Source organism: Suncus etruscus, chromosome 16 (genome assembly GCF_024139225.1).
Source record: "Suncus etruscus isolate mSunEtr1 chromosome 16, mSunEtr1.pri.cur, whole genome shotgun sequence".
Classification (NCBI taxonomy): domain Eukaryota; kingdom Metazoa; phylum Chordata; class Mammalia; order Eulipotyphla; family Soricidae; genus Suncus; species Suncus etruscus.
This window is the reverse complement of record NC_064863.1, coordinates 83,270,839-83,298,661: the sequence shown is the minus strand read 5'-3', so window position 1 is coordinate 83,298,661 and position 27,823 is coordinate 83,270,839. Positions and strand designations below refer to the sequence as shown.

Sequence of the window (27,823 nt, the reverse complement as noted above, 5' to 3'; positions counted from 1 at the left end):
AGAAATGAGCAGACAAACTCGACTGGGTTGGATGGCGTTGTATATAGCACAGGTCAAATGTGAGGTTGGAGTTTTAGAAAGAATTAAGTAAACTTGAGACTGGAATCATTTGAACTCAAACCCAGCCCCTCCCCTCCCACCACTGATATTTGGTGTAGGGGGGGTCTTCACTCTGTGAAATTATTCAGAGCACTGTATCTCAGTACACAGTACACAGAAGTACCATTCAGATCCTGTAAGATAACCTATTGTTCCTCTAATATTTTCAAAGACAGCTCAACAGCAATATCAATGACAGGAAAGAACTAGAGGTAGACTTTTAAAGATGTGAACCAGCGAGATTTGTGTATTTATAAAATCTGTATTATAAATACATATTTACTCACATGAAAGTAATAAACAACAGATGTAGTGACATATATTGTAACTGCATTAAATGCCTAATATATTTGATTTTAAAATGCTGCATTAAAAACTTACCATGTTTGGACTGGACTGTAGCTCAGCGATTTACATCGATGAACACAGAGCTTTGCTTTGTAAAAGCTCAGCATAAAATTTCATGTTGCTTCCCACATAGAGTATTTAATACATTCACTCAGAATAAATCCAGTTATTTTTAAAGCTCATAATTTCAATGACAAGCACTTCATTCACTGAAAATCTGTTTTTTCCCCCCTCGGTAAGGCAAAAGAGATGTTTCGTCACAGCTATCTAGGCTTACTTCTTGCTCTGTGTTCTGGGATCACTTTGTCAGGACTTGGGGGGACTGATAATATCTATTTTTAAATACCTTTACTCCATAGCTCCTAGACTTCCTCCTATGCAGAAAATACTCCATATTTTGACTGATAAAATATTCTAAGAATAAAGTTGAAAATATCTAAGTGTGGGCCCGGAGAGATAGCACAGCGGCGTTTGCCTTGCAAGCAGCCAATCTAGGACCAAAGGTGGTTGGCTCGAATCCCGGTGTCCCATATGGTCCCCCGAGCCATGCCAGGAGCTATTTCTGAGCAGACGGCCAGGTGATTAACCCCTGAGCAAACACTGGGTGTGGCCCAAAAAAACAAAAAAAAAAAAGAAGAAAGAAAATTCTTAAGTGTAATTTTCAATATCAACTTTAAATCTTAGTCTGTGATAAATAACTATAAGAGATAACAAAACAAACTATATGTGATCCCTAAACCTCATAATAATACTTTTGCGAGATACTTTTACAAATTTCTGACTAGTTTAAAAGCTAGTAATACATGTCAGGAGATTTACTGCATACAGGAATTTAATCTCTTTTAATTTTTTCAATAAATTATCTAATTGGAATCACCATTGAGATACACACGTTACAAAGTTGTTCGTGATCAAATTCCAATCTTACAATGTGCAACACCCCATTCCTTCACCCATAAAATTTAATCTCTTACAGGATCAAATGAAAATTTTCATTTTGGATAGGCTGAATATCAATCCTCACACTCAAAAAGTGGATCATATCATTAATCTTAAATCTATACTTTCAATGAGATGTTAAATTTTTAGGTAGACAATGATCAAATTCTTATTGTCATCAGCAGATATTTTAGAGTCATTAAGGATTTATAAAAATCTAAACTCAAAATGGATTCTGTTGCACTGTATACCAGGGGGCAAAGGGTGAAGAAGGTATGGCATACAACACTGGGAACTTAGGTGGAGGAAGGGTCAACACTGGTGGTGAGAAAGGCCCTAATTCACTAGCACTGTATGCCTGAAATCCAACTATGTAGGGACTTGCAATTCACAATGGTCTCAATAAAAAAAAAAAGTTATGAGGCTTTACATTTTTTTCCCTTGTTTTAGGTAAACCATTTCATTAAAGCTTTCTTTACAGTAGTTTTTTCTTTAATTCTAATTATTCTAGGATTTGGTGAGAAATATCAGATCTACTCTATCTGACCATTTATTTTCATAAAAGAATGATTTTATTATTTTTAAACAGCACCTTCTAAAATCAATGAAGAATTTATAAGACACAAGAAAGTCTGGTCCTAAAAAAGATTTCTTAGAAACCAAAACATAGTAACAGTGCCCATAAAATCATAAACTATTATGACCCTTGAGTACATGAAAAGCTGATCAGTTAAGAAAACTAAGTACAGAGGTCAGAAAGATTAGCTAAGTGGGAAGGGCAATGTCGCCAGGCAGGGTTCAATCCCAGGCATTCCCATATGGTCCCCAGGCTGCCAGCAGTGCTTTCTGAGGGTAGAGCCAGAAATAAGCTGAGGGTGAGGGATCGCCGGATATGGCAAAAAAAAAAAATTAAGTACAGACAAATGAGCATATATACATTTTTAATTATTTTAAAAGCCATCTTGTATGCAGTATAATCAATCAACAATCACTAAATGAAATTATTTGACTTCTTTAACCTCTAAAGTAGTATCCTAGTAAGCATTAAAAATTATTTATTTTTTTTAAATAAAATTTTTATTTTGATCATAGTGGCTTACATATTGTTGACAATAATGTTTTAGGTACATATTTACATAAAATCAGGGGGGATTCCCATCACCAAATTGTCCTCCCTACACCTCCGTTTTTTGTCCTACCTCCCATATCCTCTTCCCTCACCCCCAGGTTGTGGTTGTGGTTGTGGGTCTCCTCTGTATCTAGCCTATTGCTTAGTAGTCTTGCACCTGTTTGGTCCTGGTGCCTCCCTTATTTCCCCCAAATTATTTTAAAACTGGAAAAATAAAAAGAACTTTGAATGTAGAAAATAACCTTCAGAAATTACTTTCACATGATTAATTTTATGTAGTGCCACATAAACACACAACATCTACATGCTGCCAATTGCTATTTTATGGTAATATAGTTATTCAGGAAAGAAAAATATATTTGTTATATTCCATGATGAGATTTTATACTACACAAAATTTTTATCAGTTTCTCAAATGAAATGTCAACAGAATTATTTATTATACCCATGAGATATTCTCACGAGTCTTAAAAGGTAAATGTTACAATTAACCTATTAGAAAATAGAAGACAATTACAAATTAGGGTAAAGAAATCTTTATTATAATGCTTTTCCACAAATTTCAAATGCAATAATTACTGAGTTTAGAACTAATAAATAGTACATCACAAGACAGAAAAATATATCTAATAAAAGATAATCAGATCGCTTGTATTACCTAAAACAGTTTCTTAGAAATAGCTTCAATGCATAATAGTTCAGATAACTAGATAAATTACTTTGTTCATGTCAATTAAAAAAGATCACTAATATGAAATCAATCTTATTTTCTCAATTTAAAGACAAAACAAAACATTCTTTGTTCTCTTACTTTATCTTACTACTTAATGACTAAAATTTGTCTGTACCTTAAAACATCTACAAAGAGTATGAAGATTTTAAAATGTACTAAACACAAATAAAAACTTCAACATTTTCTTATTGAAAATTAAGGAAGATTACCTTTTCTTTCAGAGGACCTGAAACCAGCCTCTTTCTCTTCAGACAGTTAATCTGAATAGTATTTTACTTAAAGATGCCCATAACTACAATAAACTCTATTCTAATAAAGTCTTCTCTGCATTACATCCTCATATTTACTTCCTTGACTCATTTTACAATCTATTTTAACATTATGAAAAAACCAACAAGTTATCTTGATAAAACTAAAAAAACATAAATAAGTATTTTCTAAAAGCCAAAGGGCATTTGTTTCATTGATTTATCTTTAATTGACCAAATTCAGCATATGGCAAGAATTCTCTTTTCAAGGTTGATGCCCTAACAACAGGGAAAATATAATGCAAATTCACAAATAATCTAGTCCTTAATATTTTTCTGGGTTACAACGTTTGTGAACTACTAATATAAAATGTGTTACATCTCCTTGTACTTATAACTGTAAGAAATTGTTATAAAAGTAAGGAAAAATCCAATTTTTCATAAGGAAAATTTAATACAGATTTTACTGTGACGTTAAAAAAATGAATCAAAAGATCTGTGTTGGCTGCTTGGGGTAGGGTGCAAAGCTCATAAATCACTGTACGTTAAGTGCACGTGCTGAAACTTCATGGTGCCAGTCACGTAATTTTGTGTATTTGGGACTAAAGACGTGAAGGGGTATCTTTTCCCCTGTGGAAATAGAAAGAAAGAAAAAAAAAGAAAAAGAAAAAGGTGATAGAGGAGTCAGAGAAAAGAAAGAGTTTCTACATTTAGTTTATTCATGCAGAATACATGCCTTGTAAAAGCGTAATTTCACACAGCTGATTTATTTAAATGGATTTTGAGGGTGGAGATTATAAAAAGTAGATATTAGTGTATAAAGTCCTTGGGAAAACATCCACTTTATTCCCCAACTAAAATATCACTGACAGCACATGAACTCACTCACAGAACACTCGTTAGCAAAGCACTCTGAAAAAAATTATTTAATTAAAAAACCCTCCACCCACTAACTTTAATACTAAGGTCTCACATATATCTGCCAGGCACTATTAATTTAAACATACTAAACTGTAAATCTATAAACACACAAAAGAAATCATCAAGTGCTTTGCTTGTAGCAGCAAATATAAAATGCAGTATCAAACTTGAAAATATGAAACATGAAATGAGGGCGATCATAAAAAAGCATTCAATTCACCAAAAAACTGAAAACTTACTTTGTCTTCTTCATATTGTCAGTTTCAGATTCTTTCACTGAAATATATTAAGCAATATTCAGCATTGTTTTCTTTTAACTTTTAAAAACCCTACATGCTACCCTCTTACCAGATGGTCCAGTTGCACAAGCACTATTTTTTTAGTGACTACATTTTAATCACATTTATAGTCACTTCCATATAATACTGTCACAACATACACAATATAGAAGTATTTACTATAGTACTTCTACACATTATTAGTGTATCTTCCTGGACTGTTCTCTAAATTTACAGTTGCTTGTATTATGTATGAATGGCAAAAATTAAAAAATCAAACTCTGAGGCAAAGATACTGCTTTGTAATAATTGTCTTATCAGTCTACTCTTGGCCATTTTACTTTTTAGAGCCCCCCAGCATTCACTTACAATGTTCAGTCCCCGTAATTTGAGCAAGAGTTCGAAAAGATCGGAGATTGTGTTGTTCCAGTTCTCGGAATGCCAATCCTCAGTATCCTCAATCAGTCTCTTTTTGCTGGCATCGCTGTGAGTTGGTATGTGATAAAACTCTGTATTGCGCTCGACAATGTGCTTCCTTGGGTGGGCTAGGGTTAAAAGAAAAGACAGAATGTGTAAGTTCTTAAATGACAAGGAAGGATAAAATAGTCTCCTAACATTATTTAAATATTAAACATTTAAATCTTCAATGTCCCTTTTAAAATTTTCAAGGAGAACTGATCAATTTTTAAGAAAAGATATTCCTAATGTAGCATAAATGTTTTATAAATTAATCAAACAATGTATATGCTAATAAAAGATTACAGTATAAATATTCAACAGAGAATGTTACCGTTTAGAGGGATTTTCCTTTTTTTGACAGAAGAAAGCAGCAGAAGAAAGAGTTCCCAACATGAAAAAAGAAAAGCAAAGGAAAAAAAAGGAAGAAAAAAAGAGCTAGAAATTGAGATGTCCATAATCATTATCATTGATTAGAAACTACTTTTATTTATTCATCTTATGGTTAAGATATACTTACTAGCAACTATCATTCAATATTGACATGTTGTTAAGTATACTGATTTGTATAAAATTAAATATAAATTTCACTAAGTTCACGTACCAAGAATACCCTAAACAAGTTAAACCAGTTATTTGAGGACAATTCTGAAATGGGTATTAAGGACTGGTATTATCTACATTATTTTCACATACAGACAACTTCCCCATTCTAATACAGTATTTTATGTAATGAAGAACTGTGGAATATCAGAAGTACAGAAATATTTCTCAAAGACCACGACATAAAATCTTGGCTCTAAGATACTTTAGATGGACTATTTTAGACATGCAACTCTCACTGAGCAACAGTTTATTTATTGGCAAAATTATGACTATTGTTTTAAAGGCTCTAAATGAAGAAAAAATGTTTTGAGAAGGATTTATATTTATATTGGGATTGTAGAGAATATTCACTTTCCAATCAACAAATAATACTAAGGAATTCACGTGTATTATTTTAATACTTTTAGTTAATATCTAAAAAAGCATAATAGATGGCCCCATGGAGAGGGATGTTTGTGTTGAGAATTATGTGCATGGGAAACAACTTTAACAGGTATTGTAAATCATAGGACATCAATCAAAAAAATAATTAAAGAAAAATATATTCCCTGCTTCTCTCCTATCTCCTCCATAAAAAGGCAAATACAAAACATGGGATGCTTGGGAACTGAATTTTCATTAAGAGAAAACAGAATGAACTAGCAGATTCACTGGCACAAATTCCAAAAAGAAGGAAATGTCCTAGGAGTCTCATGTGTTTCACTATACCTACAGTTATACCACTATTTATACCTCACTACTAGAAAATAAGTGTACAATAAGAAGCCACATGTCTGTTCTTTTATGAGTGATCAAAACTTACATAGTGCATTAGAAGAGTTCACCTACTGAAGAACATAAAATGAAAGCTAACAGATCAAGTTTCATGCAATACAGTCTTCATTCGGTTTTATACAAATTACTTAACTACTTAACTTCTCCTAGTACTGTTTTTCCCACCTGAGAATGAGAACTAGGTCTTCCTTTATAAAGGATTATTAAAAAAATAAATGATAGCTCATACATATAAAATACCTTCCATGATACCTAATGCATAAAAAGGATCATAATGTGCTCCTTGATAAATTCTAGCAAAAAATCCTTTGCATAAATGTATGAACTGGTTACTACATATAGAGACTTGACCATATTTACATATAAAATTAGAAATGCTTATTAGTAAAAATCCCAATAATATTTTAAGGTTCCAGAAATAAAGTATCAAAATGACTTTTAACTAAAAACAGAATACCTGATTGTTTTAAAAACATAAAAAAATTCTTTAAAGTTGGGAAATAAAAGCAAAGATTACATAGAAACTCAGATGGACACTGGCAGATATAAAATCTCAAGAATGCTTTGTCTTAATATAAATAAATACTTAAAATTATTTTTTCTTAAGCACTTAAAAACTTAAAAAACAACATGTTAGCATACTATGTCAATCAGCCTACCCTATCATTGTAAATTTTACGCTCTCTTCTAGAATCCATTATGTCTATTTCTAGTTGTATTATTATATGTGCACATTTAAAGTATAGGGCATCTGGCATTTGCTTTTCTGTTTCTGACTTAGCTTGGTTCATGCATGTAGCAATAAAAGGCAAGGGTTTCATCATCTCTTACACTAAGAAACATCCCAACATGTGTGTATACCACAAACATAAGATGGTCAGGTAGTAAAATTGCTTCCTGATCTTGGCTACTATAAAGAACTTGTAATGAACATAGGTGGATCTATTTTTTTCCTTTTTATTTTTGATTTGTTTTGGGCCAAACTCTGTACTTCTGTCATTCCTGGTGTTGCTCGTGGACCATATGAGATGCCAGGGATCGATCCTAGGCCAGCCTCATGCCAGGCAAATGCCATACCTGTTGTACTATTGCTCCAGCCCCCATATATATATAGATAATTTTTATAAATATATAATTTTTTAGTGCTCTTAGGGTATCTAGCTGCAGGATTACTGGCTTATAAGGCATCTCAATTTTTGATTTGTTAAGAAATCTTCATATTGTTTTCTGTATAGTGAAACAATTTATAGTTCCCTAGAAGTATGAACACATCCTCATCAAAACATGTTATATTTAGCCTTTGATATAGAATATTCTCACTGGTGTCAAACAATATTTTAATGCACTTTTGGCTGGCAATTCTCTTATCATCAGTGATAATAAATATTGTCCCTATGCCAGTTGGCTATTTATATGTCTTCTTTGGAGGAAGTATATGTTTGTCTCTTCTCATTTTTATGATGGGTTTGATGGGGCTATTTTGCTGTTGTTGCTTAGTTGAGTGGATTATTCTCTCCTCTAACTTCCTCTCTGTTCTTATTGCTGCAAGTGATGAGCAACAGCAGGGTTTGCATACATGCATGGTTGTGGCACTTGCACAGTTTTCTTTGTTGAGGTTCTCTCTAGGTCAAACAGTAAACTTGTGATGCTAACATACTTGGCCAATGTCAGCTGAGAATCACACATCTTTAGTTCTATGCTTGCACAGATGCCCTGCAAGAATGACATATTTTGGAGGTGGTGCTCACACACACACACACACTTAGATAGGATATGACTTAGAAATAATTGGAAATTATAGAATAATTGGGAATCACAAACAGCAGAATCGCCAGGATCAAAGTCCATAGTTGCTACAGAGGAATAGTACTCGATGCCTCACACACAGAAATTGTGTACATTTTTGCTGTGATAAGTTTCTTTGCAGTGCATGAGCTGTCTAACATATAGTTATTATCCAATTTGCTAATTTTTGTTTTCAATTTCCCATATTATTAGAGTCAAATTACTAAAGACATCAAAGCAAATACCATTAATTATTTATATAACTTGCGATTCCAGGGTAATGCCTAAGTAACTCTCCTTGGAAAAGGGGAAAGGAAGGATGCTGTTGGATAAAACCTGGCAGTACCAGGGATATTGCTTTGGAAGCGTCATACAGTATTGAGCATTACTTGGTTGGTCATATACAAGGCAAGCAACCTTAACCCCTAAACTCTCTCCTGGCCTTCTTTGAGTTGTTTTATTGACTCTTTTCAGTTTGTATTAATGAGTCAAGTTTTGTGGCTAGAGTAAGATGGTGTGACAGTTCGGTTTTTTTCACATGTGGCTATCTATATAATTTCCCCAGCATCTTTTTCTTTCTCCATGTGTGTTCTTGGCTTCATCTTGAAATAACTATCCTTATTATGTCAGATTAATTTCTGACTCTTGACTCTTAATTCTATTTCATTGGTGAAATATTTTTGTAATTGCATTTTTATTGTAATACTGCACATGTTTTTTTTGATTACTATAGTTTTTAAAATATGTTTAATGGTTTAAAATAATGGTTTGTTGGGGAACAAGAAATCTTAACTTTTTTTCTTCCAGAACTGCTAAGACAACTGTGGGAATTTTACGAATCCTTACCAATTTAAATGCTATCTTTCTGTGACCTTTAAGATACCTTTTGGGAATTTCTGAAAGGATTTGTACTGAACTTTGTAACACTTTAGGGCATCACAATTATCTTAATAATGTCAATTCTTCAAAGCTCATGGAAATTGAATTATTTGCTTCCTTATACCTTTCTATTTCACAGCACAATGAGGTAGAAATAGTCATAAATAGAAATTCAAGAATGTAAATATTTGAAGCTTTATTCTATAGTATGCAACTATTTTATATTCTATAAAAGTTTTGGCTTATGAATGGCACCATCAGAAAAGATAAAATAATACTTAACTTTATGTTCATTTTTCAAAAAACATTCTAAATTAGAAAGCTCATACAAAATTAAAAAAAATTAGTAAACGGTAGAGGCCTAAACTGTTCGTAACTTCATTATACATCATTCATTATATATATTTTTCTTCCAGAAGGTCTGGCTTACTTTACTGCCACAGTGTGAGTAATGAAAACACATACCACTGATTCATGAAAAGTAGTCTAACTGAAAAAGCATGTTTCCCATGTTCCATCACATAGTTGAAAATTATTTGAATGAGGAGAAATTAGTAAGATTTTCTAGTGTTAAGTTGAAAGCAAAATAGGAAATTTACAGAGAAATGATGAAGATTACAAAAGGAATCAGTAATTAGATACTTACATGGTACCAGGGTTACTGACAGGAAGAATAATACACACAAAAAGAGATGTGACAAAGAAGTAATTGATGTTCCCAGGATGATGGAAAAGGACAAAAAGGAGGCAAATAAAGAAGAGGGAAAATGATATAACAAAATCAAAAACTAAATTTGTAAAAAGTTGTCATACAAATACCATGCTTCAAAATATATAAACAGAAAACAAAAAAAATTAGGCAAGTATTAGTCAAACTTATGTTACACTGCTATTATTTGGGACAATAGTTTTATGAGTGGGATGTATAGTAGTAGGATTTTGTTTACTAAAACATTTATTTAGCCTAAGTACCAGGGAAAGAATTCTTTTGGTGCTAAGGAAGAGACCTAGGCTTCATATATGAAAACCTTTCTACTCTACCTACCCACATACTGAATCCCAGTCCTAGGATCGACTAGTTCTAATATTTTCTAGATTTTAATAAATTTATTTTAGGCACAAATCTAAATTATCATGGTCATAACATGTATATAGGGGCTAGAGAGATAGCATAGCAGTAGGGGCATTTTCCCTTGCATGAGGGCCGACCCGGGAAGGACCCAGTTCAATCTCCCGCATCCCATATGGTCCCCTGAGCCTGCCAGGAGTGATTTCTGAGCACAGAACCAGAAGTAACCCGAGCGCCACTGGGTGTGGACCAAAAACAAAAACAAGTATATGTAACTATATATACTTATAATAGAAAATTGAATGATATAGTTACTGAATATAAAATACATAAGAATAACTTTAGTATGTTTAAAATAAAAATAAAAATATTTTAATTATTACACAATATAAGAAATACATATCTTTAATAAATAAATTATCACAATTTACATACTAAAGGGAATTATATGATATTAATTTTTTTCTTGTTTTTTTTTAAAATATAGTGATTTGAAAACAAAGCAGATAAGTCATTCATAATCAGTTATCATTCACTTTTCACATTCTCTTCTATGACTATTATTAATTACTCTCATTTACAAACAAGTCCCAATTAAGTTTAGTGTTTTGTTTGTTTGCTTTGCGTCATTTTGAGGTTATTTCTCATGGTACCCAGGGCTTACTTCTGACGCTATTTCAGAGTTACCTCCTATTAGGGCTTGAGAGACCACAGGCAAAGCCAGGGATCAAACTTGGGACAGCCATATTTCAGGCAAGTGCCCTACCTGCTTTACTATTTCTCTGGTTCAGTTAAGAATGGATTTCTAGGTGCTGGAGCGATGGTACAGGCAGTAGGGTGTCTGCCTTGTGCATGCTAGCTGAGAAAGGACCGTGGTACAATCTCTCAGTGTCCCATATGGTCCCCCAAGCCAGGAGCGATTTCTGAGCACATAGCCAGGAGTAACCCCTGAACGTCACTGGGTGTGGCCCAAAAAAACAAAAAAAAGAATGGATTTGTAGAAGCCACAGAGTCCTATAATAACCTAGAGAGGCAAACTTGATATAAGAGCTAAGTTAATACCATTCTGAGAAAAAAAAAATCCAAAATGTAATTCCTTCCCATATCCTTTTAAGTATAATATTATTGAAAAAATATAGCATATTTCATTATAGACGAGGAGGACTGAAGAAAAACTCTATTTTGTCTCATTATTCATTCTCAATGTAAACACTATATACCACCTAAAGCAAAGCTAGATTACCACTTAGAAATTGAGAGTAAGAAATAATATTTGTATTTCATACATCAAAGTTAATTTAATAAACTCAATACAGGGCCAAACTATGTAAAATGAAGGTGAGATGCAGGAATGAATTATTTATATAGTTTTAGTTGCATTTACTTATACCTAGCCCCACTTAAAGCATTCCCTTCTCAGGCTTGCTCTTATCAATAAAGGGACACCATTTTAAAAATAACCTCTTCTGGGGCCTGAGTGATTGCATGCCATTCATGTATAAGGTTCTGGGTTCAATCCCCAGCAACATATAATTCCCCTAAATAGCTAACCCTGGTCATCCGCTGCACTGCATGAGCTTAACATCACCACATAGATGGATCTAACTAAGCACCAATGAGTATCACTGGGATTGATCTCTATAGGAAAAAAGTTTCTTCTCCTGACTAGAACTGGGGGGTGAGGAGAGGAAGGAGGTATCATATGTGGCTGTATTCAGGGTATATTGCCTCTGTGCTCAGGAATCACTCCTGGCAGAATTCAGAGAACCATATATGGTGTCAGATATCAAACCTGGGTTGGCCACATGCAAGGCAAGTGTCTTGGTGGGTGTCCAATCTCTCTAGAAACTAAACAGTACAGAATTTTAGATAAATATTTAAATATTTTAAAGTTTAAAAAAAAGTTTATTATGCCAAGGTCAGGTCTAGAGTACAAGGGTAGCAAGTAAAAAGCTGACTGGTCTCAAACTCAATTCAAACTGAATTGAATATGCTCAATAATCCGAGAAAATGCTTACTCGTCTGAGAAAATGTTCCTGAATAGAATCACCAAATTCTAAGCAATCAAAGCTTAAAAGGAGAATGAAAGTACCTAAAAATGCTTTTAGAACCACCTAGCACAATACCTATAATGCCAAGTAATGAATCTGGAGTTCAATATATTTTATTTAAAATACTTAAATCTATTCTTTCTTTTTTAAAAGTAAAAGTGCTCATGATATTGAAATCTAGTGACTATGTTTTCCCTTCAAATTTTCTCTTTTAACACTTACATGGCACAAATGACACTCCCATAAACATTAGCTCTTCTAAACTGTTTCACAGCAAAACCCACACATATTCTATGACAAAAGTTAAATATTACTATTTATACCACATATTAATCAGTTCACAACAGCATAACAGTGCAAACCAAATGTATCAAAAATAAAGTATGGTTATTCTAAATTACAGCTATTTTGCAAAATTCAATTGATTTTTGCAAAAAATCAAGCATTCATGCTATTTATTCATATATGTCACCTCTCCAGTAATGTAGATACTAACTTTGTCACTTGTGCTTTCTGAAAAAAAGAAAAACATTTTAAAATGTTACTACCATATTATACTTAATATCTTCCAAGGTCTGGTTCTCCAAACTCTCACATAACATGTTAGAAGAAACTGCAGTCCAATGATATTGAAAATCATACAAGCTACATTAAAGACTTACCTTTTGAAAGCAGTGGCATATTAGAATGCAAGGCCATATGGAAAAGGAAAAGAAATTCACTTAAACTACTTAATGCAAAATGGTTTCCAACCTGGAATGTAAACTTCCATTTTATTCTCAGTTAAGATTAAAAGAAAACAGTAAAACCATGCCAATAATTTGTCTTTGGAGAAGACTGAAAACTTTTTAAAAAGTGCCTTGGTCCGTATCATTTACAAGAAGGAAGAAAAATATTTATATACTAGCATTTTAAGATATTAGCATAATAATTGACTTTGCACTATAATGATCGAATGAAGAATTAATTCTCAATCTGCTTAATTATCAAGCACTTACTTACATTATTTTCTCTTTCAGGGACAAGCAAGGAGACTATAACCCAGGGTCTCATACATGCGATTCAAGCATTTTTCACTGAGCTTTATTCCTAACTCCCTACAGCAGATGTTAGTATCTTACGTTTATTAGTCCTACACAAATTTGAATACGTTGATCAAACTGGCAAATTATCTTCACTTAAAATACAGTAATTCTGCTTTAAGGAAAATTGGAACTTGTGCATTTAACTGTATATATTTTTGACATTTAAAGTTGTGTTATTGGAAAATACTATTTAGTAAATTAATAAAAAAAGCTTTAGAATTTGAAAATTTTTGTTGCATGTATTTTGCAACACTAAAACAACAAGATAAATTTGAGAATTATATAGTAGGAAGCATGCAGTTATTTGAGAAAATCAGTCCAACATGGAATGCTGAAATGTATCAGCATAAAATACAAACTCATCAAAATTACATATAACTGCTCAGTAATGTGATGTGCTTCTGACTTCCATAACCTAAGCATAGTGAGAAAGAGGACACTACAAATGTGCCTAAGAATTCCACAGACACAATATTTTGTTTTTAGAGTAAACATGCTTTCATTTTACCATCTGGAAAACATTTGAAATTAAGTTTTTAAACACACCAGTTTGCAAATGCAAAATAGTCTATGCAAAATATGCAGTAATTCCTTTTCTCCTCGATTCTGCAGTGCTGGATTCCAAACGTATGTTCTAAAAATCCTGTAAATTGATTAAAAGCCTACCATAAAAACCCTTAACTATACACACTGGAGCATGTTTGATTTTAAAAAAAAGCTTTAACTATTTTTAATTTAATCACAATAAGTATGTTAATAAAACATAAAGTTTAAGTTTAAAAATTACATACTTAAAATACAGGACTTGCCAATGATTCCAACTTGCTATTTACCGCTACAGTTTTCCATTTAGCAGACTTGGTTATAAAATTTCAACATGTGTTACTGAGGAGAAAAAAGTTCAGATCAGACACTTCTTTCCTCCATTAAAACTTTTTTCCTACTGACTTTTGAGCTATTATTTTTACTGGCTTTGGCAACAGCTGTTTTTTCAAACTACATACTCTGAGCATTCTAGGGGGTGGAGCAATAGCGCAAAGGAGAGGGTGTTTGCCTTGCATGCCACCGACCCAGGTTTGATCCCTGGCATCCCATAAGGTCCCCTGAACACTACCAGGAAAGACATCTGAGTACAAAGCCAGGAGTACCCTTGAGTGCCACTGGGCATGCCCCCCCCAAAAAAAACTGAACTAAACTCTATTGTCTCAAAAATAGATGTACCCAAAAAATAACAATGTATGCCTCAATAGCATACTATTTCTATTTCTCTTCCTTACGTGAAAGGAATAACACTCTTGGAAATATACCTATTTACACACACACATACACACACACGCACACACACACACACACACAATCCGAAACATGTACACACACAATTCTAGAAAGTCACCAACACCAGAAAGCATGTTTCTAACCCAGTAGCTATTCTTCCAGACCTCCTGCTCTTTCTCTCAGCAGAAGTCTGGAGCCTTGCCACCTTATTTTCCAAAGTCCTAAAGTTGCCATGACAGCATTACTAAGGAAATCAGTCCTTTCATTTCATGATTAACCTGAAAAAGGTTATCTTACAAAAAGGACTGATACACACAACTATTTTAATTATACTTCCTGAAAGTTGGCATTCATTGGCAAAAAAAAAAAAATCAAACAGATTACTTCCCTCTTTTACCTTTGTTTCAATTATATATAAATTTGATCAAGATGATTTTACAAAAATAACTGACCTAAAGAATAAAACTACCTGTAATAGAGCTCAACCTTTTTCTTTTAAGAAATCGGTACAAAAAGAGAAAAGTTATAGGGGCCAGAGCGGTGGCACAAAGAGTAGGGGTCTGTCTTGCACGTGCTAACCTAGGATGGACCAAGGTTTGATCCCCCAGCATCCCATATGGTCCCCCAAGCCAGGTGCGATTTCTGAGCACATAGCCAGGAGTAACCCCTGAGCGTCACCAGGTGTGGCCCCAAAACAAAAACAAACAAACAAAAAATCTCAAACATAAAAAGAGAAATGTTATAATATTTCTTAAAATTTCAGCTAACTATAGTTATATTTAAACAAATTTTTAAAGGGAGTTTTTAATTTGCTCATTAAAAATAGAAATAGTTCTCCTACTTATAATGCTTTAAAAAGGACTCCTTAAAATTCCAGCTTCCTCAGCACTATGTTTTTAAAATCTAAAATCTAAAATCTAGTTTGTGTTTATCTAAAAAGACAGTTGCTAGCTACCAGACCTAAGCTCATGAATAATACATAGTACAAAGCCAAAATCAGATTTCTTTTTGGTCTTTAAAGACCACTATATAGGAAGTAAAAGCAACTTCTCAACCTCACTCCTTAAGGCATGATCTAAAAACTGATACAAATACAAATGCTGTTTAAACTTTTGGTGACTGATAAAAGGATAGCATATTTGAGGAAGAAAGATTCCAGATTTGCCTTGCATTGTAAGTGCCAGCTGCTCAAGGGTGTGTCAAAACTTTTAAGAAAATTACTGTTTATTGCATGGCGTGCTTCATATCAGGTCAAAATGCACCACTGGATTCTGATTAACCTGTCTTCCATTTCCTTGCAGAATGTACTTTATGTATATAAAAATAAAGCAATTATGTTAATGCAGCAAATAAAACTTAAAACATCTTCCATATTTTTAAATACAAAAACAAACAAACAAACAAAAAATACTTGTGACCTGGTGAAATAGAGACTGTTTCTTGGAAATTGTCCCAGAAGAAGAGTTTCTCTTGATGAGCAGAAAGTGCCATGGCCACCTACCCCCATTTTGCTGTTTACTGTCACCCCTGGGATCCTCTACTCTGTCCCTCCGCTAGCCTCCCCTGAGCAGTCCTCGGAACACACGCTGGTGACTGTGGGCTGCCGTGGGACAGTAACTGCAGTTGGACCAGCACTCAATGCAGATGAATGCTGGTCAGCACTAAAATTGGCACTAGCATGCAGTCCAGATGTCAACGAGTGGGGGAGGAGTGACAGCAGCAGCGGATGGAGGGAAAGGCGTGTGATGAAGTGGTCACATGGGCTGGGGTGAAGGCAGTACGATGGTGATGGGATGGATGTGACTTTGGGTGAAGAAACAGAACCAAAGGGTCGTGGTGCCTTATTGTAGGGCATGTTGGCAGTGGAAGTGACTTTGGACACAGCAGGAGATGTAATGGGCACAGGCTTAACTACTTCTTTAGGTTCTCCCTAGGTAAAATAAGAATAAACATACACACACACGAAAACAGCAAATGCATGCAAAACAGATTCACTGAAAAGGATTTTTTAAAAGACAAACAAAATTCATCGTGTTAGCAGTGCAAACTACATGTTTTCGAGTGAAAATGTCAGGTGAAAAGAATGCAGCATGCAGGCTAATTGGTCACCATGCAGAACATAGAACGCATCTACTTATATGGAGATATATTTTCGACATAAAGGAAAGGTTTTTAGCTTTCCTATTTAGGATAGAAGAGCAAACATACTACTGAAAACTTAAAGGTCATCTTATGTTTTAATTCAGACATATTCCAAAGGAAAAACAATTACGTTCACAGCAAACAATACACTGAAAACTGAAAGATTACTTCTAAAATTCAAGCCTTCATTATGAATCTATCTCTCAAGCATATATTTGCTTTCCACAATATCATTACTTGACTTGTGCAGAAACACACTTGTAGCATTTAAATAGAAATGCCCATGAGTAACAGTTCAGTGGGCAGGGTGCTTGCACAGGCTGACCAGAGTTCGATCATTTGCAAATGCAAGGATCTCCTGAACTCTGCCAGGAATGATGTTTCCTGAGCACAGAGCCAAGAAAAGTTCCTGAGCACTGTCTGCTGTGTGGCCCAAAGAACATTAAAAAAAAAAAAGTAAACTTATTTTTTACCTAATTCAGAAAACTCATTTAAAAAAACAAAACCTAATAAAACAAAAGCATCCCTTTACTTTTCTGGAGTGTATTTCCATTCCTAGAATGTTCTGACATGATTTAGAAACAAATAACAAACTTTCCCCTTTTCCAAGATAAATAAGAATTGCATGAGCAAAAATGGTACTATCCTCAGTAGCATATTAAAAAAACCTATTTGGTCTACGGCCATACCACTCTGAATGTGCCCGGTCTTGTCTGATCTCGGAAGCTAAGCAGGGTCGGGCCTGGGTTAGTACTTGGATGGGAGACCACCTGGGGAATACTGGGTGCTTGAAGGCTTTTAATAAAAACAAACAAACAAAAAAACCCCTATTGAAAAAAAATCAATTTTACTGAAAGTAGCTGCATTGATTTTCAGTATCCCATTTCAAAGCAGTTTAAATTAAAAAAAAATATCAGCAGAGCCAACCAGGTTTGATCTTCAACCCTTGACCTGACCCTGGGCCCTGCCAAGAGTGATCCCGGAACAAGAGCTAGTAGTAATGCTTAAGTACCACGCCAAGGCCCCAAAGAACAAAACAAAAACAAAAAACCCAAGTTAGGTTTCTAAGTTAATTCAAGAATAGATTCCTATTTCTCAATAATTCAAAAGAAAAACGTATTTAAAAACACACAATGGTGGTTTCAGATAATATTTACTTCTAAGAAAAATATCTTTGAGGGAGCTGGAGTGGTAGGGTAAACGCCTTGCATGTAGCCAACCTGGAATAAACACAGGTTTGATCCCCAGTATCCTATTTGGTCCCTGAACTAGCCAAGAATGATTTCTGAACACAAACCCAGGAGTAACCCTTGAGCGCCACTATATGTGGGCCAAAAACCCAAAAACAAACAAGAAAATCTTTGTTTATCTTACTGAAATAAAAAAGCTGACTGAGGAGGTAAGAGAATATCTTATCGTAAAAAGCTTCAGCAAGCCAGTGTAACTACTTTAATTGGATGGCACAAATCAAATTAATGATAATACCCCAAAATGCGTAACTCAAACATATAACTAATAAGACAATTTAAAAGATATATGTGAAGAAAAAAAGAATACCCTGCCAGTAATGTTTCAACTTTTAAATGATTAGAGTTATTAAACTAGTATTACTCATAAAATGCTATTAATGATATCAAATAACTATTTTTGGAATATGTGAATTAAAACAGGCAAACTGAAAGTGATCATAAATTTAGATGTTACTGGTAACAAATAGTTTGAATATAACATTTAATATTGAGAAATTTGAATTGAAACAATGAATTAAATATATGGCCTAAGAAAGAAATGAAAATGATAGTGACTCAAGGGGAACTCTTAAAATGGTACCATAAAGATGCTCAACATAAAACACACCTTTTGAACAGGAACTGGCTCAGGTTTAGATGCAACAGATGCTCTGGGGAAAAAAAAGGAGGAAACATGAATTTTTGAAAATTTGTTAACGACATTCTTGTCTAAATGCCTACCAAAACCCAGAATATATAGCGTCTATATAGTATTCGTGCCTTTGATTTCATTATTCGATCATTAGTTTGTGTAACTCAAATGCTTCCATACATCATATTCATTAGTTTTCAAACACACTCAAATGTGGTAAGAAAATCTTTCATCTAATACTTTTTGCTAATGTCCTTATGTTTATTCTGTAGCTTATGTAGCAGCTTATTTTCAAACTGTATTATCTGCAGAAATGTTCTTGTGATTTTTTTTCAGAGAAGCTTATGAAAGGACACTTAGACGTTGCAGACTTATCAATAATGTTTGTGTAATCAAACAAACAAGGTAGAGAATGTGGGTATCCCCTCCCCAACTTCTTGTTTATCCACGTGAATTATCAGAACTGCCCACACCTGAAATGGGGGAGCGGGGATTTGAGAAGTCTGCCTGGTAGGAGAGAGAGAATAAGAAGGAGAGTAGGAGTCAGCAAAGACAGTCAGTCAGTAGGGAAGCCCTGAGAGCAGCTGAAAAGCAGCCAGAGCCAGAGAGCCAAAGAGCTTATTGGAAAAGGCTTAGCATAGAAGCCATGCAAGGAAATGTGCATGGTGGTTAGGACTGTGAAATTATGTTGGCTGACTCCTGGACCCTTGTCTGATTGCTTTGTGAATTTTTCTGCAGTCACCCTGAAACCTTCAGACCTGCCAGGCCTTAGGGGCAAGCCTGGCCAAGGCGAGAAAGGCATCACCATCCCCTACCAACAAATGTGGACTGTCTCTACTCTATGAAAATATCAAGCCAGCACTGATTTTTCTTGTTCTTTGTGATGTGTGCCACTATCTGTGGTATGAGATAGTACCTCATTGTTGTTTTGATTTACATCTCGCTGACGATTAGTGATGTGGGACATTTTTCCATGTGCCATTTGGTCATTTGTATTTCTTCTTTGAGAAAGTATTAGTTCATTCCTTCTCCCCATTTTTTGATGGAATTAGATGTTTTTTTTCTTGTTAAGTTCTATCAGTGCCCTGCATATTTTGGATATTAGCCCTTTATCTGAATTGGGTGAAAAGTATCTCCCATTTGGTGGGTGGCCTTTGAATCCTATCACTATTTCCTTTGAGGTGCACAATCTTCTCAGCTTAATACAGTCCCGTCTGTTTATCTCCACTTCCACTCTTTTGGACAGTGCTATTTCCTCCTTGAAGATACCTTTAGTCTAAAATGTCATGGGGTGTTTTACCTACGTGTCCTATATACCTTATGGTTCCAGGTCTGATATCTAGGTTTTTAATCCATTTGGATTTGATCTTTGTGTATGGTAGATGGAGGTTTGAATTTGCTGTTTTGCATGTGGCTGACCAGTTGTCTCAGCAACAATTGTTAAAGAGACTTTCCTTGCTCCATTTTGCAATTCTTGTCTCTTTATCAAAGATTAATTGATTGTATGTCTGTGGATCATTCTCTGAATGCTCAAGATCAGTCTTTATTCCAATACCATGCTGTTTTAATGATTATTGCTTTGTAGTACAATTTTTTGTTTGTTTTGGGGCCACAGCAGGTGGTACTCAGGGGTTACTCCTGGCTATGCACTCAGAAATTTCTCCTGGCATGGGGGACCATTTGGGATACTGGGGGGATCAAACCACAGCCGCCCTAGGTTAGCACATGCAAGGCAAACGCCCTACCACTTGCGCCACTACTCAGGCCCCTACTTTGTAGTACAATTTAAAATTGGGGAAAGTGATGCCTCGCCACTACTCAGGCCCCTACTTTGCAGTACAATTTAAAGTTGGGGAAAGTGATGCCTCGCATCTTTTTTCTAAGGGTTGGTTAAGCTACTCATGACTGTTTATTGTTCCAAATAAATTTCAGAAGTGTTTGATCCACTTCTTTGAAGAATGCCATGGTTATCCTTAGAGGAACTGCATTAAATCTGTACAATGCTTTGGGGAATATTGCCATTTTAATGATGTTAATCCTCCCAATCCATGAATAGAGTATATTTCTCCATTTTCTTGTGTCCTCTTTTATTTCTTGAAACAGTGTTTTGTAGTTTGCTTTGTATAAGTCCTTCACCTCTTCAGTTAAGTTTACTCCAAAGTATTTGAGTTTGTGTGGCACTAACGTGAAAGGGATTGGGCTTTTTTTTGATGCCCATTTATTCTCCATTGTTATTTGAGTATAAAAAGGCCATTGATTTTTGTGTGTTAATTTTGTAGCCTGACACTTTGCTATATGTATAGTGGAGGTTTTTTTTTTTGGGGGGGGGAGGGTCAGACCTGGCAATGCTCAGGGTTTACTTCTGGTTCTATGCTCAGAAATCGCTCCCGGCAGGCTTGGGGGACCATATGGGATGTCGGGATTTGAATTTGCATCCTTCTGCATGCAAGGCAAACATCCTACCCCCATGCTATCGCTCCAGCCCCGCTATATGAATATTGTTTCTAAAAGTGTTTTAGTAGAGTCTTTAGGGGCTTCTAAATATAGTAGCATGTCATCTGCAAATAATGAGAGCTTGACTTCTTCCTTTCCTATCTGATGCCTTTGATATTTTTTCCTTGTAATCATTATGTACTTTCAGTACTATGTTGAATAAGAGTGGTGAGAGGGGCAGCCTTGTCTTGTACCAGATTTTAGATGAAAGGCTTTTAGTTTATCTCCATTGAAAATAATATTTGCCATTGGCTTGTGGTAAATGGCCTTGAGTATATTGAGAAAAGTTCCTTCTATTCGCGTTTTTTTGAGTTTTTATAATGAATGAATGTTGGACATTATGAACTGCTTTCTCTGCATCTATTGATATGATCATATGTTTTTTATTTTCTTTGTTGATATGATATATTATGTTGATTGAGTTACTTATATTAAACCATTCTTGCATTCCTGGAATAAAATCTACATGGTCATGGTGTATGATCTTCTTGATGAGGCGTTGGATCCTTTTTGCCAGGATTTTTTTGAGGATCCTTGCATCTATGTTCTTTAGGAATATTGGGATATTGGTCTGTAGTTTTCTTCTTTGCGGCATCTCTTTCAGATTTTGGTATCAGGGTTATGTTAGCTTCATAAAAACTATATGGGAATGTTTCTGTTTCTTCAATTTCCAGAAAGAGCCTGAAGTGAATCTTCTATATACCTTATCAGATCCAGAAGCTTCTCACCTTAATATAGTGATGAAAGATAATATATGACACTACTCTTAAAAAATTTGAAAGAATTCGTTAGTGAATTCATATGGTCCTGGGCTTTTGTTTTTGGGAAGACTTCTGATTAACATTTAAATTTAGAACATATTTTTTAAAGGACCCTATAATGAAAATAAAAGTACTCTGGTAAATACTACTTTTTTATGCTTTGAGACCATACCATGGTTTTACACTCAGGAATTACTCTTGGCAGGTGCGTAGATCATATAGTATGCTGTGGATCAAACCAAGGAACCACTGTAGACAAGGAAAGGTAAGCACTCTATCTGTTATACTATCACTCTGACTTTTGGTTGTACTATTTTAAAGGAACACATCAAGTAAGTCTTCCTAAGCCTGAAATGTTTACTAAATTATATAAATGACTAAAATTAAGTGAAAAAAGTATTACCATCTTAAAATCCTTTAAAACATTTGCTAAACACATTCATTAAACTAATGCTGGAGAGAGAGCACAATGGTTTGGCTGACTGGGATGGACCCGGGTTTGATACCTGGCATCCCATAAGGTCCCCCACATCTTCTAGGAGCAAATTCTGAGTACAGAGCCATGAGTAAACCCTAAGCGCTGCTGGGTGTGAGCAAAACAAACAAAATACTAGTGCTGTCTTGAATTTTATAATTATGAGCATAAGTTGACTAATGTTTATAAAGACACAATCCTATTTTCTTTCAAAATTAGGAGAAATTTTCTCCAGGCGAAAATCGCAATAGGTGGATGAAACATACATTTTTCAAATTAAATGTTTATATTGTCTTTCTTTATGGAAAAACTTATATTTGAAACCTATTCCTTTACTTTAAAATAAATAAATGACTTTCAAGAAATATTAACGGCTGAGGTATAATTATTAATTATACAATTAAGGCTGGATATAATTATTAATTATATGATAATTTAATCATATAAATCAATGATCTATAAGTATATATAATAATACATAATTATTTGTATAATTATTCATTTTACCTATCTGGGGCATAGACAGAAAGATGGTTACTCCCCCACCTTCCAACTACAATCACAAATAACTCATATAGCATTGGAATCCCAAACCAGTGAGAGACCCTAACAATTGCTTAGTGCCATGGGTATAACAATCTGCTTATTCTCTTTTAGTTCTCTTTTGTGTTAGTGCAGAGTCAGTACAGGGGAATGCACCACTGACAGTGAGAAAGCAGCCTGATGCTCCAGTACTTAGGGCAAACAAAGCCGACAGGGTGGCTTAGAACAATACATGGAAAAAGCTGACTTGTATAAAAGCAGTTGACAAAATTTCTCATGCATTGCAAACAAATCCAGAATTTTTGGTTGAACTGTTCCAAAAAGCTCTAGATTATAAGATAATATATAAAAATAAAGAATTATGATATGTTGGTTCTAAGCATAAAATAATGTTATAACAGCTCTATGAATAACTCAAAGAACTCAAGGACAACTGTATTTTAGAAGTAACCAAATATACTTAATTCCACTCACATTAAACATACACTTACCTTTAAGTTGTAACTAATGAATACTTTTTTTTGCTGTACAAAATGAAATGATTTTAGATTTTAAAAAAGTAACCAGATATTCTTCACAGTTTATAAATGAAGAATTGAGCAACAGAAGTAGCCTGATAAGGATGATTTAAAATCACTTGTTATGTCTGAGTGACTCCTTCAGTTGAATCTTTCTATACTTAATTCATAATCAACTGTACAGAAAGGAGAAGTGTAGAATATTTTCTGTGAGATGAGCACTACTTAAGTTTCCCACAACATAGTCTATGTTCAAGCTCACTCTCCTGAAATCCCATAAACACTGAGAAACGTCATTAATCAATTTAATTGCAACCCTGTCAGTTTGCAATAACAAAGCAACTCCAGAGTGGGAAAAAATGTGACCACTAAAGGGTATAACAATGTCTCTTTAAACTGCTTTTCCATATTTTATTGAATCCAGATACTGTTCTAAAAATTCAAATAGTAAACATTTAAATAATTTGTGTCAATCTACTCTTGCTTTTCTTTAAAATTTTTTTTATTTAAACACCAGGCTTACAAGGTTGTTCATAAAACAGGTCTTTTTACACAGATAAAGTTGTTCATGATTGAATTATAATCATACAACGTATAGCGACCTTCAGCAGTGCACATTTCCCAACACCAATGCCAACAGGTTCCCTCTCATCCTCCCAGGTGCACACTTCCTTCCTAAATACCCTTTCACAACTGCATGAAGAGAAGGCTATCTCTCCCTCTCCCTCTCTCCTTCCAGTCCCCTTCCTGCTCCAACTCCCTCCTTCTCTTTCCCTCCTTCCAGCCTCCACAACTCCCTCCCAAATACCCTCTCTCACAACTGCCTCTGGGGATGCGGTATGAAATATTTTGTGTTTATCTCTCTTCCTTTTATTTCACTCAGTGTAATAGTCTCTATATCCATCTATGTATAGGTAAATTTCATGACTATTATTTTTCTAACAGCTGCATAGAATTTCATTGTGTAGATGTACCACAGTTTCTTTAACTACTCATCTATTATAGAGCATCTGGTTTGTTTCCAAGTCTTGGCTATGGTAAATAGCACAGCTACAAACATAGGAGTGCATAGGGCAATACTGCATTGTGTTCCTAGGTACATTCTTAGGAGTGGTGTAGCTGGATCATATGGGAGCTCAATTTCGTTTTTTGAGAAATCTCCATATTGCTTTCTATAAAGGCTGGACTAGACGGCATTCTCACCAGCAGTGAATCAGAGTTGCTTTCTCCCCACATCCATGCCAACACTGATTGTTCTTGTTCTTTTGTGAGGTGTGTCAGTGTCTGTGATGTGAATGATATCTAGTTGTTTTGATTTGCATCTCCCTGATGATCAGTGATGTGGAACTTTTTTTCATGTTCCTTTTGGCCATCTATATTTCTTCTTTGAGAAAATGTCTGTTCATTTCTTCTCCCCATTCTTTGATTCTTGTTAAGTTCTGTCAGTATCTTGTATTCACTGTCTCATTCTCCCTTCAGAGAAGGGGGAGATGAAGCATCATCCCCCACCCTTTCTCCCTAGGTAACTTGACCTTACCTGCAAGACCCCGCCCATTCCTGGGAGGGGTCTTGGAAAAGGTAGATAAAGCCTTTGACCCAATGGATTCCCCCCTTTTTGGGTCTCTGCCCTTTTGGTCTTTGGCCAGCATGGAGGTGAAAGGGAAGATGGCTGAAAGGAGTTAAGATGCAGGGCTAGCGAAGAATGGCTGTGCTTGAAAGGTTATGATATAAGCCACACATGTGGTGTATAGGGCATGAATAAAGTTGATGCTTCCTGATGCCTGTCTCTGGATGAGTCTGATTCCGCCGTTCACCTAAACCTGGGACCCGCCAGCTGAATGGGGGTTGCGAAGCCACGTGGCCTGGGATGGCAGAGAAGAATCCCTCCATCCATCCTTCACCATCCAGCAACATCGTTAATTATTTATTGCAACACCTTGTAGTTGCAGAGATGTTATGGTCTGATCTCTCAAACTGTGAACATGTCAACTTTGGTGTTGAGTACTGTGAGGCACACTGACAAATATGGTGTGAAAGTACAATCTAAAATTAGATAAGTGAAAAATCAATTAAATGATTAAAAAAGGAAAATGTCAAAAAAATTGCATACATATGCTCTATTTCCATCAAGGGCCTTTTCTGTAAATGCAGACGTGTAAGATATTTTAAGGGAGAATGAGGGGTATCTAAGAAAACAGAGAAAGGAAGTAATTTAGTAACTATATATACTTGTATATAAAGAATATGAAATCTATAGACATACTGTCCAAAATAGAATACTGCATGTAAATAATGATTAATTAACTCTGTACACACTTCCCTAAACTTAAGGCAAAGAGCTAATAAGCATGAAATGATGTTTTCTACAAATATTCAAGGCAAGACTATAGGAACTTAGCAAAGTAGCCAATTAAAAAAGAACAAAGAGCAAACTAGCAATCATTATGCAGACATTCAGTTCCTTAAAAGGCTTTTTCAGCTTAAAAAAATGTCAAGACAACAGAAAAGTTAAAAGTAGGTACAGAAGTTCTTATTTGGGCAGTCACTTACTCAGGAAGGAACTTAGATAGAAGAAAAGACAGAACATCAAATCACTGTTGGCATAGCAGACACAGTAGACTAAGAAAGACTAATTTAATCTGTGTGTTCTAGTAGGTTTATAGGGAAGTGAGTGTGCCCTGAGAAGATTAGATAAATTCCTAACATGTTTTTAAAGGAGAATAATGTGACTGACTCATACCCAGTGAACAGGCACTTTCATATCTGATTCTTTCAATTCACCCTTTCATTTCCTCTCTTATCTTCCCTTAGAAGAATGTCATGAAATCAGCCCAACTCCTTATCTCCTTATAACTGAAAACTGGGTGGATATAAACTACTGAATCTAAGAAATCAGAATTTTCTATTGGATTTCCTATTTCAGCCCTCTAATGACATAAAGAGAGACAGGTATCATCTCATCCTACTTTTTGCTCTTATTCATAAAGAAATTCAATGCCTGGTTCTCCCTTGCAGTTGCAAAATTTTTACTTATTAAAAGGCCATGACAAGGAAAAGAGAGATAGTACAAGGGAGAGGAAAGGTGAGAGAACTTGACATTCAAGAGGCCAACCCAGGTTTGATTCCTGATAACAAATGCGGTCTCTCAACTACTGATTCCTGAGCACAGCTTGGTGTGGCTTCAAAACAAAGAAAATTAAGCAAACAAAATTTTAAAAAAGGCTCTCAATTCAGAATGAATACTGTACTCCATGGCTACATCATGCATGATCTCATTAGAATAAATGGTATGAGAAATTCTGTGAAACTTGTGGTCACTATTGACTGTCCTAAATAAAATAACTTTTGGTCAAACCCTGCATCAGCCATTAATGAAAAAAAAAAAAAAAAACATAAGTCTTAGTGAACCACAGAGAAAGTACACTAATCCATATAAGGAGGAGTATTAGGTAATATTTTATTTTTTTTCATTGAGAGAAATTAAACCAATTAGGCTACTTAATACAATTTATCTATTAATAGTTCAGTTCACATATAGCACTCTAAAATGACACCATGTAAAACAGAATGAACTTCCAATGATGATCTAATTTTCAGAACTGTAAATAATGTTCAATACATGGTTGGAAGAGAAATAATATACCTGTTAAGTGAAATAAATTTGGGCCCAATATAACTACAAGGGAGAGTGACCGGAGAGTATGAAAATAATAAACCATGAAAGACTCCCTAACATTGGTCATTCTTAAAAAATTCAATAAGATTTAAAAGCAGCAATCTTTTGAAGCTGCAAAGAGTTAAGAGAGGAAAGCTTACAGAAAGGAAGCAACCCTATGTACCTTAAGTTGAGCTCTATGAGCCCCAGCATGGACTTCTGTTCTCCACAATGGTAAGATAATCATTTGTGGCATTTTTATCATCACAAGCCACTAACCTCATGGTTAGTGTTACTAAAATAGTGGAATGTTGCACTGGTGAAGGGGATGTTCTTTTTTATGACTGAAGCCAACTACAAATATGTTTGTAATCATGGTGCTTAAATAAAGATATTAATTTAAAAAAAAGAATAAACTTTGATGCTATTAAGCTAATTGAGAAAATCACACAGAACCCAAATGTAGTTCTAGTATATTAAATATAAGATTTAAAATAGAAATGCCCTATTGTGAACAAGAATGCAGGCTTAAAAACATTAGGTAAATACTGTAATACTAAAATACTAAAGTTTAAATAATTAAAATCCATGGGGCCAGAGCAAAAGTACAGTGGGTAGGGTGTTTGCTTTGTACATGACCAATCCAGGGTCTATCAATGGTACTCTATATGGTCCCCTGA

At 34.7% G+C, this 27,823-nt stretch overlaps 1 protein-coding gene and 1 pseudogene across 1 annotated transcript in view; one reads left to right on the top strand and one right to left on the bottom strand.

Annotated features, from left to right (window-relative positions):
- PDLIM5 (PDZ and LIM domain 5) overlaps positions 1–27,823 on the bottom strand; it is a 142,021-nt gene that overhangs the window by 53,409 nt on the left and 60,789 nt on the right. The window contains 13 exon segments of the mRNA XM_049789988.1: positions 4,657–4,693; positions 5,065–5,107; positions 5,109–5,132; positions 5,134–5,240; positions 5,486–5,502; positions 9,842–9,856; positions 16,173–16,201; positions 16,203–16,247; positions 16,249–16,368; positions 16,370–16,411; positions 16,413–16,454; positions 16,456–16,605; positions 18,675–18,717. Coding sequence (XP_049645945.1) covers positions 4,657–4,693; positions 5,065–5,107; positions 5,109–5,132; positions 5,134–5,240; positions 5,486–5,502; positions 9,842–9,856; positions 16,173–16,201; positions 16,203–16,247; positions 16,249–16,368; positions 16,370–16,411; positions 16,413–16,454; positions 16,456–16,605; positions 18,675–18,717 — 714 coding nt within the window.
- LOC126032853 (uncharacterized) lies at positions 17,493–17,614 on the top strand (annotated as a pseudogene).